The sequence below is a fragment of the Gekko japonicus genome, unplaced genomic scaffold, assembly GCF_001447785.1.
Source record: "Gekko japonicus isolate JY-2015 unplaced genomic scaffold, Gekko_japonicus_V1.1 scaffold9, whole genome shotgun sequence".
In the NCBI taxonomy this organism is placed as follows: domain Eukaryota; kingdom Metazoa; phylum Chordata; class Lepidosauria; order Squamata; family Gekkonidae; genus Gekko; species Gekko japonicus.
The window spans coordinates 409,940-421,911 of record NW_015168044.1 but is presented as its reverse complement, the minus strand read 5'-3'; the positions used below and the strand labels follow the sequence as shown (position 1 = coordinate 421,911).

At 52.6% G+C, this 11,972-nt stretch overlaps 1 protein-coding gene across 1 annotated transcript in view; it reads right to left on the bottom strand.

The window, feature by feature from the left end:
• The window catches only part of NOTCH1 (notch 1), a 104,201-nt gene that overhangs the window by 52,647 nt on the left and 39,582 nt on the right, over window positions 1-11,972 (bottom strand). The window contains exons 3-4 of the mRNA XM_015414176.1: window positions 5,496-5,758; window positions 4,379-4,717 (exon numbers count right to left, since the gene is read on the bottom strand). Of these exons, the coding sequence (XP_015269662.1) occupies window positions 4,379-4,717; window positions 5,496-5,758 (602 nt within the window). The remainder of the gene's footprint in view (window positions 1-4,378; window positions 4,718-5,495; window positions 5,759-11,972) is intronic.

Below are 11,972 nucleotides of genomic sequence, written 5' to 3'. Positions count from 1 at the left end.
AAAGGAGACAAGTCATTGCAGGGCGAGCCCCCGAATCTCCACGTCCACGAGGCGGTGGGTGAGCAACTGGTGATCGACCATGTTGAACGCCGCCGACAGGTCTAACAACAGGAGCACCGACATCCCGCCCCGATCCAGGTGCCTTTGGAGATCATCTGTGAGGGCGACCAGTGGGGTCTCAGTCCTGTGGCCCGGGCGGAAGCCAGACTGGAACGGGTCTAGCGTGGAGGAAGGCCTGCAACTGTATTGCCACTGCCCTCTCTATTAGTTTGCCCAAATAGGGCAGGTTGGAAACCGGCCGATAGTTGGCCAATTCAGCCGGATCCAAAGATGTTTTTTAAGAGGGGGCGGACCGTCGCTTCCTTGAGAGCCCCTGGGAATAGGCCCTCAGAGAGGGACCTGTTGACAATACCGCGAAGGGAACCTCGAAACCCCCCTCGGCCAGCTTTAATTAGCCAAGAGGGGCACGGATCAAGGCTGCAAGTGGTTGGGCGCAGTTGAGACCAATTTGTCGACTTCCTCTAGGCTGAGAGGGCCAAAACAAATCCAGAATGGAACCAGAAGACGTGCTTGGAGCCTCGAGTTCACATACTGTCTCAAATGTGGCCGGGAGGTCGCGGCGGAGCGACAAGACTTTATCTGCAAAATAACTCGCAAAAGCCTCACAGCCTATATCCAATTCCTTAGCATTTTGTCTGCTCTGTGGCAGGGTGGTTAAAGACCGAATCGTTCTATACAATTGTGCTGGGTGCGAGTTTGCAGATGCAATCTCGGCTGTGCAGAACTCCTCCTTCGCGGCCTTGGTTGCCATCTCATACGCCTTCATAAAGTATTTATTTCATTTAGTATTTATTTCACTGATACCGTGCGTTTCTCCCTAATGGGGCCCCGAAGAAGCTTCCATCATTCCCGTTGCCTCCATTTCATCCCCACAACATCCATCCTGTGAAGGAAGGTTAGGCTGGGAGAAACCAACCGGCTCCAGGTCACCCAGCCGGCTCCCGTGGCATGAGTGGGGACCTGAACCCAGCACTCTTTTAAACAATACACGAGGCGGGTTGTTAAAAACAAGCACTTTGTGAGCAAGTGGCACAGAAGGGCTGGCTGAGATGACCCAGTTCAAAAACCAGCTGCGTGTACAAATCACTGGACCACCTCTGGCAAACCGCTGTCTTGGCCCCTCCCTGACTGACCTACCTCAGGCTGGATATGACCCTGGAACTGGCCAAGGACGCCCCGTGGGACTTCCCCACAGTGCCTGATTCAAACCAAACTGCTCCCTGTGTGAGGCAGCTGTGCAGCGCCTGACCCCAGTGCCAAGTCCAACCCGGGAGAGCTTTTGCCTCGGCCGGCATCAGATTTAAATCCGGTTCTACCAAGGTGTTGTGAAGATGACAGGGCAGGGCACAGGAAGTAAGTGGTCTGAACCCTCTACGTGAGCTTGCATGACTGCCTGGCACTTTCTCCAAGTGGGGTCAACTGAGCCTCTCAGGACAGACCCCAAAGGGGCTTGAGGAGTTTGTGGCAAGGCGTGGCTATTGAAGAGAATGTTTGGGCCGCCTCTTCCGAGACCTGCTTCAGCTGGCTCACAGAGGAACACGAATACAATAAAACCATATAATCTCTCAAGAAATCTTTGGGCCCGCGGCCAGATCTCACGGGAGTGCCTTGACCATGGAACTGGCTTTAAACCCTCCCTCATTTCACAGAAGATGCCCTTCTCTTTCAAATAACAGGAGCAAGCAGCCAGGATCGCTCCCCCTAGGCAGGCCCACCGGGCTGCAACACTGACAGCGTGATCCTTAACAAAGTTACTCCCTTCCAAGCCCATTATGTTCAGTGGACACAGAAGGATGGAACTCTGTTTAGGACTTTTTTGGGGGGGGGGGGAGCTGGCAGTGGTCTGTTTTTATGGTCTACGTTTTTTTAACGCCAAGATGGATTTTTAATGCTGGATTTTAATTAAAATTGTTAATAATTTGTGGGCTATTAAAATTATTTTTACTCCATAAGCCCCCTCAGGGAAATTCCTGGAGAGGTGGCATAAAAACCACGAAGTAAATAAGGAGTGGGGCCAGAGGGTCCCGGGGGCACTGAGCTTTGCTGAGTCTTACGACTTGGAAGCAGCCCTCAGAGTGTGCTCAGCTGGGGCTGCAAGAAATGGACTACAAACTGCGGCATCAGCAGATGTGCCAAGGGAGAAAAGCACACCAAAAAAAGTGCCAAGCACTGCCCAGGGCTCTCAGCCCGAGGAGCACGAGGAGAGCCCAGGGAGGGGAGGGTCCACCCAGCCCGGCATCCCATCCCACGGTGCGGCCAGCCAGTTCCCCTGGAGGGCCAAAGGGACAGGGCGTGGAGGCCCAGGCTCTCCCCCGGAAGCTGCCTCCCAGCACCGGAAGTCAGAGGCCTGAGCTGGACTTCCTCTTTCGAACAACACAACTGCACTAATCCTCAGGACTGTGCAGAAGAAAACCACCAGGCGGCACCTGCTGCACCTGAACTTCAACCACCAAGCTCCAAAAAGCCCTCCCACCTTGTCAGGTGACCTGCCAGGTGCCCCCCGTCAGTGCTTTCTATCCAGGCAGGTAGTGTTGTCCTTTGGGATGGAAAGGGCCTTGGTTGCCCTCAATAATGACCTTTGCGGGGACAGCAGAGATGTGAAGACACACACACAAAAAGAAAAATCCAGAGACAGGTTTTTTCCCCCTAGGATTTTTTCCCATTTTTTTTTTTGTAGAGGAAAAATGTCACCTGGGGTTTATTAGCCCTAGGTCAGATGAAATGCCAGAAAAGGGGGGGGGGGCATTTATTACCCCCAGAAGTAGGACAATGACAATAAGAGCAAACACATTTGTTTTGGGAAGATGAAAAGCAGCCAATGAACCAAACCCAGGAGTGGACAGCAACTGCTGAATGACCCGTTTTATCCTGTCCAAAAGATTAATCCGTTAGCGGGGCACAACTGTTTTCCACACAGAGCTAAAAATGACAGTGATATGGCTCCTAGATCAGATTAGCCAGCAGTTGGGACGGAAAATAAAAATGGAGAGTTTACTCTGAAGAATTCAGCAGACTGCCTGCTGATAGCTCTGTCCATGTTGTTATCACAAGAACGTTCCCCTTTGCCTTTTTCACACAGTGGTCGCATCTGATAGACACAGCCGTTGCTACATGGGAAACCTCCTGCACAGTGCATGGGGCAAATATCTACCAGAGGAAGGATGTCACTGAAATTTCAGTTCTGGGCATAACACAATGTGTGTGTGCGTGCATGTGTGTGTGTGTGCGGACGTGCGTGCGTGTTAAGTGTCGTCAAGCCGCTTCCAATTTATGGCAATCTCATCCATGAGTCCTCCAAAACATCCTATCATAAAGAGTCTTGCTCAGGTCTGGAAAACTGAGGACCGTGGCTTCCTTTATTGAGTTAATTCATCTCATGTTGGGTTTTCCATTGTGAATAATGGCTCTCTGATGGGGCCAATGAAACCACCCTGTGCTAACTCTGGTGGCAGGTGTGCGCAAGGCTGGGGAGAGCCCCAGCATACAGACTGTGGGCCTGAGGCCGGGTGCTTTATGCAGCAACGGAGGAGAGAAAGTTTCTCATCCCAGCATGACTGTGGGAAGGCCAGTGATGTGGGGAGGAGGCCTCTATCAGCCAAAACAGCCAGGCCACCTTCTAACGTAGCATTTCCACCCACAGACAGGGCAGCACAGGACTCTGCAGACACTGGTGGCGAGCACGGCACTTTCTCCAGGACTCCTGTGCTTTATCCATATGCAACAGAATTACAACAGGCTTCTCTTCTGAGCTGGTTTACAAAGCACCACCAGGGAAGAGATGTCATGAGTGACACCTGGACAAGACTGCCAAGAGGACCTCCAGCATCCAGTGCGTGGCCATGGCTGGAGAGGGTGCCTGCGGAGGTGGGGGACTTAACTGTTCTAACAGAACTGCAACCATCATTCCATCGAACTCGTCTAGTCTGAAAGGACTGGGCTGCCCCGTTTTAGCTGCTCAGTGCATGCCACTGCAGAAACCAGCTTTTGCACCTGAACATGAGAACATAAGAGAGAAGCCAATACTGGATCAGGCCAATGGCCCATCCAGTCCAACACTCTTGTCACACGGTGGCCAAAAATACCAGGTGCCATCAGGAGGTCCAGCAGTGGGGCCAGGGCACTAGAAGCCCTCCCACTGTTGCCCCCCCCCCCCAGCACCAAGAATACAGAGCATCCCTGGCCCCAGCCTGAGAGTTCCTAATCCCAATCTCTAGGCAGCTGGACAGGCAAGAAGAGAGAGCCCCAGAAGCAACAGCCATCTGTCCCCACACTGAGCCAGAAGCGCAGAAGCCGACCCTGGCAAGAGGAGTGACGGTACCTGGGAGGCAGGTGCATTCATAGGTGGTGTCCCCCGTCTGGCGGCAGGTGCCCCCGTTCTGGCAGGGGGAGGGGTAGCAAGGCACATAGAGCTGCTCGCAGGTTTGGCCCGTATAAGCCTGCCTGCAGGAGCACTGGAAGGAGCCGATCTCATTGATGCAGGTCCCGCCGTTCTTGCAGACGGGTGGCGTGCGGCTGCACTCGTTGACATCTTCCTTGCAGTTGGCCCCGTGGAAGCCTGGTGTACACTTGCACACATAGCTCGAGTCGAAAGGCACGCACTGTCCACCATTGGCACAGGGGTTAGAGGCACATGGGTCTGCCTGCTGGCAGGTCTTACCTGGAAGCCAAAGACAGAGAATGTGGCTGTCAGCAGCCCATCTGCAATTGCAAAGGAATGTGGGGAGGCACAGACCCAGCTGGGCCAGGAAAATTCGCACTCGACCCCCTTCATGACAGTCCCCAACATCAACAGGCCGGAGCCTCTTGTGAGGGTCAGCCCGCCTCTGGCAAATGCCAGACTGGACAAGGAACTCAAAGGCAGCACCACAGATTAGCCATCCTTTCCTAAGCACTTCATCATCTTAAGTGGTCAACAGTCCTGAACCAGATAATGAAACAGTGATTAGAGAGATCTAAAGTTCAAGATCTGCACTTCCCAAAAGTCTTCACCTTCAAGTGCGAGGGTAGCTGGTTCCCCCCCTGTTCCCAGCACCCCGTTTCCTTGGAACAGTCTCCCGCCACCCATCAACAATACTTAAATACTGTCCAGCTTATTCTCAAGAGCCCTGGTCAGCGACTTCCTGTGCCAGAAGACAACTGTGACCGGGAGTGCATGTGTGAACACCTGCCTGATTGGGAAACCCCCATAGAAGATCAGGACCATCTAGCCTTCAGCTGTTAAAAGGCTTCCTTGCAAGTTCCCCCTCCTGTGGCCAGAACCAAACGCAACCCCCCCCCCATCCCAGACTCAGGAGCCATAGGCCACACACACCCCTCAGGAGACAGAGAAGCTCCTCAGACAGACACCCCCCTCCCCACCTCTGGAAAGGGCGTGGCAGGACGGGCAGTCGGGGTCCGGGGGCGTGGCTGAGCACCTGCCACGGCTCCTTCCTTACCTGACCAGCCGGGAGGGCAGCGGCACTTGTACTCTGTCAGCGTGAGCAGTTCGCAGCTCCCTCCGTTGCGGCAGGGGCTGCTGAGGCAGACGTTCTCCACGGGAGTCAGGCAGAGCCGGTCAGTGAAGCCCAAGCGGCATTCGCAAGTGTAGTCCACAGCATTGCCACGGACGACGGCGTGGCAGGTGACAGCGTTCACGCAGGGAGAACTGTGGCACGGGTTTGGCAGCTGGCAGCGGTTGCCAAAGAAAGCACTGGGGCACCTGCAGACAGAAGGAGACACAGGAGAGGGTCAGGATTCGCCCTGGGCCACGGAGCACAGCTCGAGCAGAAGCACGAGCATTGTCAGGGCACACTGAGCGGAAGCATATTTCACAGGAATGAGCTCAGTAATCCTCCCAACAGCCCTACAGGGTAGGTCAGTATTATTACTGCGCCAAAGTACCAGAGCTCAGAGAAGAGTGCCTTGCCCAAGGACAATGCGATCCAAGCCACGTCTCTGTTGATTCTCTCCAGCAACCTATTCCCCATGACCCGAGGCCTCTGGGCAGCCACCTGTCCTACACACCTGCTGATAAACCCACCGTGACAAAGCTTTGGGATGATGCGCCTGCATCCGCACACACTGGACGTACAGGCGCACTGCTGGGAGCGGAAAGTGCTGGGGAGAAGCCGGGGGCCCAGGATGCAGTCGTCTGCCTGCCACTGGCCGAAGAAGGGCTTCCTTTCCCAAGGCTCCTGACTGCCCTGGGCACTTCCCAGCTAGCAGACCTTTGCATTTGTAGCGACGGGGAGACAAACGCTTTCCAAAGCATAAGAACATAAGAACATAAGAGAAGCCAATGTGTGATCAGGCCAGTGGCCCATCTAGTCCAACACTCTCTGTCACACAGTGGCCAAAAATACCAGGGGCCATCAAGAGGTCCAGCAGTGGGGCCAGAACGCTAAGAGCCCTCCCACTGTTGCCCCCCCCCCCAGGCACCAAGGATACAGAGCATCACTTGCCCCAGAGCCCCTATCTATACCTTGTAGCTAATAGCCACTGATGGACCTCTGCTCCATATGCCTATCTAATTCCCTTTTGAAGCCGTCCATGCTTGTAGCCGCCACCACCTCCTGCGACAGTGAATTCCATGTGTGAATCACTCTTTGGGTGAAGAAGGACTTCCTTTTATCCGTTCTAACCCGACCGCTCAGCAATTTCATTGAGTGCCCACGAGGAGTTCTTGTCTTGTGAGAAAGGGAGAGAAGTACCTCTTTCTCTACCTGCTCTTTCAAGGGCTTCTTCTCACCCAGATCAGGCAAAGAAGCAAACAATGAAACTTGATATGGAGCAGGCTTATTCTGCCAAGCATGTATGTATTTGTTTTGAATTTGTAGCTGCCTCATCCAAAACGCTGTGAGTAGAGAGCAACACAACAAAAGCAGCTAAATAAACCGACATTAGGACACGTGGGAAAAGAGCAATCCAAAGGAAATGCCTTCCACAAATCCAAGCATTCTCAACCACATAAAAATACCCACATGCAGTCAAGACCACAAAGGCCCATCTACTCCCCTGTCCTGTCTTCATGACTGGACAATGAATGCCCCTCCCACTCAAAACCTACCCAAAGGCAACAGCATTCCCCTGCTGTATACCCCACAGCGACCAGCATTTGGAGACGCACTGCCTTGGGATCAGCCCCGGGCAGGCCTCTCCTCCTGAATCTGCTGCAGCCCCCTGGCTTGGGTATGCTTGTGATAAATTGGAGAAGCCCCCTGGCTTGGGTATGCTTGTGATAAGTACACTCCTCAGTGAGGGCACTGTTCACGTACGGAACACGACTGAACAACGCCTTGCTCAAGGTCCAGTGTTCTGCAACCTCCAACTGGACTGACATGTGTTAGAACCCCAGTCTGACGGGGACGAATCAAGCTCCTCCCCAATGCCTGGGCGCCACCATTCAGATGTTGCAGCAAAGCAGAACAAGACTGAAGATCACCCAGTCCCGGAAGCCATCCCTCAGGGTTCATGAAGGAGGGGGAAAGCACAGCCCTTGACTTGCTCTGTGCTCATCACAAACAGAACAGAGACATGAAAGCAGCTTGGCCACATCTTGTGGCAATAAACTCCATAAGCCTACTGTGTGAGGTACTTCCTTTGTTTGCCGTCCCATCAGCTGACCACAAGCCCCAGGGTTATGAGGGAAGGAGAAGCCACGGCACCCACTCGGGTCGGCCCTGAACAAAGGGGTGCTTCAGTCCTCGAAAGCTTCTCTCATTCAGGAGGAGCACCTCCGCCCAGGGCCCCTCTGGCCGTGGCAGTGCCATGTTATCCCATGTGGTATGAAAGGTGCCATCACGGTGGACTTATGGCAACCCCGCAGCGTTTTCAAGGCAAGAGACACTCAGCTCCGCATAGCAACCCTGGACCCTCCCTGGTGGTCTCCTGGCCACGTTCTAACTGGGGCCGACCCTGAAGAGACTGGGCTAGGCTGGGACATCCAGAAGGAGATTATTCCACACAGGGACTAAAAAGGTCAGCCCTCCCCTGAAGAATGGGCAGCTTGCAATGGGACTGCACTCGGAGGCCAAGCATCCAGGGAACTTCCTAGAGGTGGGCATTTCTCTCCCTTAGGACAACTTCATGCACGTTTCTACAGGAAAGCAATTCCCACCCACCCCACACCCCAATTCTTCACAGGAGTATGCGCGCACATGCAACTCACACACGACTCCCCAAAGACATGCACTGAAGAACCAGAATCAGGCAGCCCAAGCTGCTGGCTCGTGAGAATTCTTAAACAAGCACCCCCCATCCCCCAGGGCCACCTGCCCCAACACTTCCCAGAGCCCCCCCAAGAGCCTTATCACAACCCTCCCCAGGTTTCAAGTGCCTGCTACATGGCTCCCTACCGAGATCGCAAACAGAACCTCTTGGCATTTGTGAGAACCACCTTCTTGCTTTCTGCTCTTAACGAGAATCTCTGTCTGCACTGAGGTTTCAAAGGAGCCCCTTTGTTGTTGCTGCGATTTCAAAAGAAAGAGTCTAATTTCAGAAATTCTACACTACAACTCTACAGTTGAATAACTGTTACTTAATTCATCCCAAATGCACAGCCGTTGCAAGACGCTATGAATGCTTAAGCAGGAAGCAGAGCCGAGGATGGCGAAAGAAGGATGCCCGAGAGCCACCCTGGGGGTGGCTGCACTTCTAGGGGGGACATCCCAGATAGGCGCTAAACCTTTGCAGAGCCCTGCTCTCCCCCCCACCCCACCCCCAGATGGTTCTTCTGTTTCTTTTTCATGCAGGCCCGCATGCGCACACACATGCACACAAAGTCTTTGAAAAGAATGCTGCAACATGCCTAATTTTACATAGCACTGTTTTTACATAGCACTTGATATTTGGCACAGAATATGCATACGATTTTTTATAAAATGGGAAGTACCAATGAAATGGCTGGACGATTGACCAACCTGTTAGATATACACTAACGGGGGGTGGGGTGTTACTCTGGGGGCAACACTTGATGAGAACCAACTGAACAACAAAATATTCCGAAGATGAAGACACTTGCAGCCCCCTCAAGTTTAAAATGGGGAGGGGTTTTTTGCTAGATTTCCCATTAGCACAGGTTATGTGCATAAAATCTGTTTTCTAGTTATGTGTACGGCAGTCTGAGTTTAGGAATTCTGGGCAGTACAAAACTCTCACTCTTGCAGCCAGGGCACTCTGCAGACTGTCTACTGGAACCAGCAAGGGGAGCAACCCCCCCCCCCCCCCCCCGGGCCAAAAGTTCTTACCGCCAGTAGCAGCAGTATGGGGTCTAACCTGCTCCCCCCCCCCAAAAAAAAACCAACCCTACACAACCCAGACTCTTATCTCAGCATGAGGGACTTTAAGGCTGCTTTTCTTTATTGTTTTAAAAGCCACCCCCATCTATCAAATGGTCACCAGTCTTGCCATATGTTACTAGAAGCCAAAAAGGTCATGGGAGGGAGGGAGGGAGGGGGGGTGAGTTACCACACGATCTGGGAGGAAAAAACTCATTCTTTAACATGAAAAAAAAAATCAGAGATTTTATGTGTAGGGGGGAATACATTGCTCAATACAACTGATTGAAGAGGGCCCAAATATGTCAGCCACATCACCTGACACCTGGGTCCTGGTCTCCTACACACGTCTCTTTCAGAGCTATTTCAAGATGGAGGCCTTCACCACCGTGAAATGGACACCCAGCCCATCCGCTTTGTGCCTAAGTAACGGCCAACCCACTTTTTGGAGAAACAAACAGGCGGCTTGGGGCACCTCAGAGAGTAGTAACCAATTTTCAATCCAGCACAAGTGGTGTGGGCTAAAGCCTAGCGAGGCCCCACTACACACAGGCGAAGAAGTACGTGAGGGACTTATGCTAACTTGGTAGTCTTTAAAGGTGACCCTCGAGTCTTATTTTTGCTGCAGCAGACCAAGACAGCTGTTCCTCTGGAACCACGGTCACTCTCGGGAGGTATCCAGTGGCACAGTGAGTCACATCTGGCATGAGTTTTGGAGCAAGTGGCCAGCCACTTTCCACCAACTGAGCCCTCACTACAAGGCCAGCCACATGCACATGGCCTCACCCTGCTCAAGCAGCCTTTAAACCCCCCAAGAAACATCTTGTCTCCCTCCCGGCTCCCAAACACGGCTGGAGGGGGGAGTCACCTCTAGCACTGCTTCCTCCACCCCGCGCACGTGCGTGTGTCCCTCTGGCCCCTCGTGCCTCAGGTCCGGCCACGTGCACAACAGCCCTCTCCAATCCCCCTCCAGCTTCTTTTGACTATGCCCGCCCTAATAAGAAGGTGTATTGCATAAATATTGAGCCAACTTCAGAAGACAGCGGAAGGCCCGGCGTGATCTGGTCCATGGGGTCGCAAAGAGTTGGACTCGACTGTGTGACTGAACAACAAAAATGGCATAAATGTCTACTTTCCCTTATGTTTCTAGGTTGTGGGGCGGGGGGGTTACTCAAAGTCTGTATTTATTTCAATCCCATCTTTTGGTTCTTATTCAATTTCTCCCAAAGACAGCTAATAAAATTCAGACATGCAATTTCAATTTCTTAAAACATGGTGTGTTTTCTCTCCTGCGGGCCCAAAATTTCTGGAAAATGTATACGTCTACTCAGCAAAGGCTTAGATGGCCAGTCCAAGATCTCTTTACAGATTGTTTTTCAGATGCATGTCCAGTATGAGTGTGATTGATGAATGCATCTAGAGATTTCTCATAAATGAAAGGAAAAACTTTGCAACAATAAGGGCAGTTCAGTGGTGGAATCTGTTCTTGGGGGATGTTGTGGGTTCTTCCTCCTTGGAGGTGTGTAAGTGGAAATTCGGACGATTATTTGTCAGGGAGGCTTGAAGTCATCCTGCCCCTTTCTAATTCAGTGATTCTCTGAAGAGGACTGTTGGCTATTTTCTGTCAAGCATCTGTTGGATGGCCAAGGCCGGCTCGGTGCCACAGAGGAGCATGTGATGCTGTCCCTCCATACTGGCCGTTTCCCAACAGCACAAGAATCGCACTCCCCTGAATTCTTGCAGACTCAGCCAGACCACGCAAAGCAGCGCAGCCCAAGCCCTTTGGGGACTCCCAGGGGAGACCACAAGATGCTTCCCTCGCTTCATTTGGGCTGGTCCATGCCCAAGACTTGGAAGACTTCAGTGGACTTTATAAGCAACTGAGCTGAAATCAATCAGGACTGAAAAGAACACTTTGTTGCTGTTGTTCAGTCGCACAGTCGAGTCTGACTCTTCGCGACCCCATGGACCAGCTCCCGCCAGGCCTTCCGGTCTTCCGCCGTCCTCTGAAGTGTGCTCAATTTCATGTTCGTTGCATCGATGACACTGTCTAACCATCTCATCCTTTGCCGTCCCCGTCTTCTTTGACCTTCAATCTTTCCCAGCATCAGGGTCTTCTCCAGGGAGTGCTCCCTTCTCATTTGGTGGCCAAAGTATTTGAGCTTCAGTTTCATTATCTGGCCTTCCAGGGAACAGTCAGGGTTGATTTCTTTGAGGATTGACTGATTTGATCTCCTTGCAGTCCAAGGAACTCTCAAGAGTCATCGCCTGCACCATAATTCGAAAGCATCTATTCTTCGGTGCTCGGCCTTCCTTATAGTCCAACTCTCGCAGCCACACATGACTACTGGGAATACCATTGCTTTGACCATGCAGACTTTTGTTGGCAGGGTTGAAGCGAGCTGGTCAGGAAGGAGACACATCAACACACGCAGAGCCCCCCCTTCTAGCACCCAGTCCCTCATTGTTTGGGCCTTGGATGAGAATCTGCCAGGGCCGGAGGATCTTTCGAGTTAATGAGATGGCCTGATCCAGACCAAGCAAAAAGAAAAATGGGCACAACAACAAAACCAGGGCATCTGCTGGGCAGACAAAAGGATTGTGGGGAGCAGGTGTGCATGTTAATTAGAGGGGCAGCAGCTGCCACCCCCCCCATGA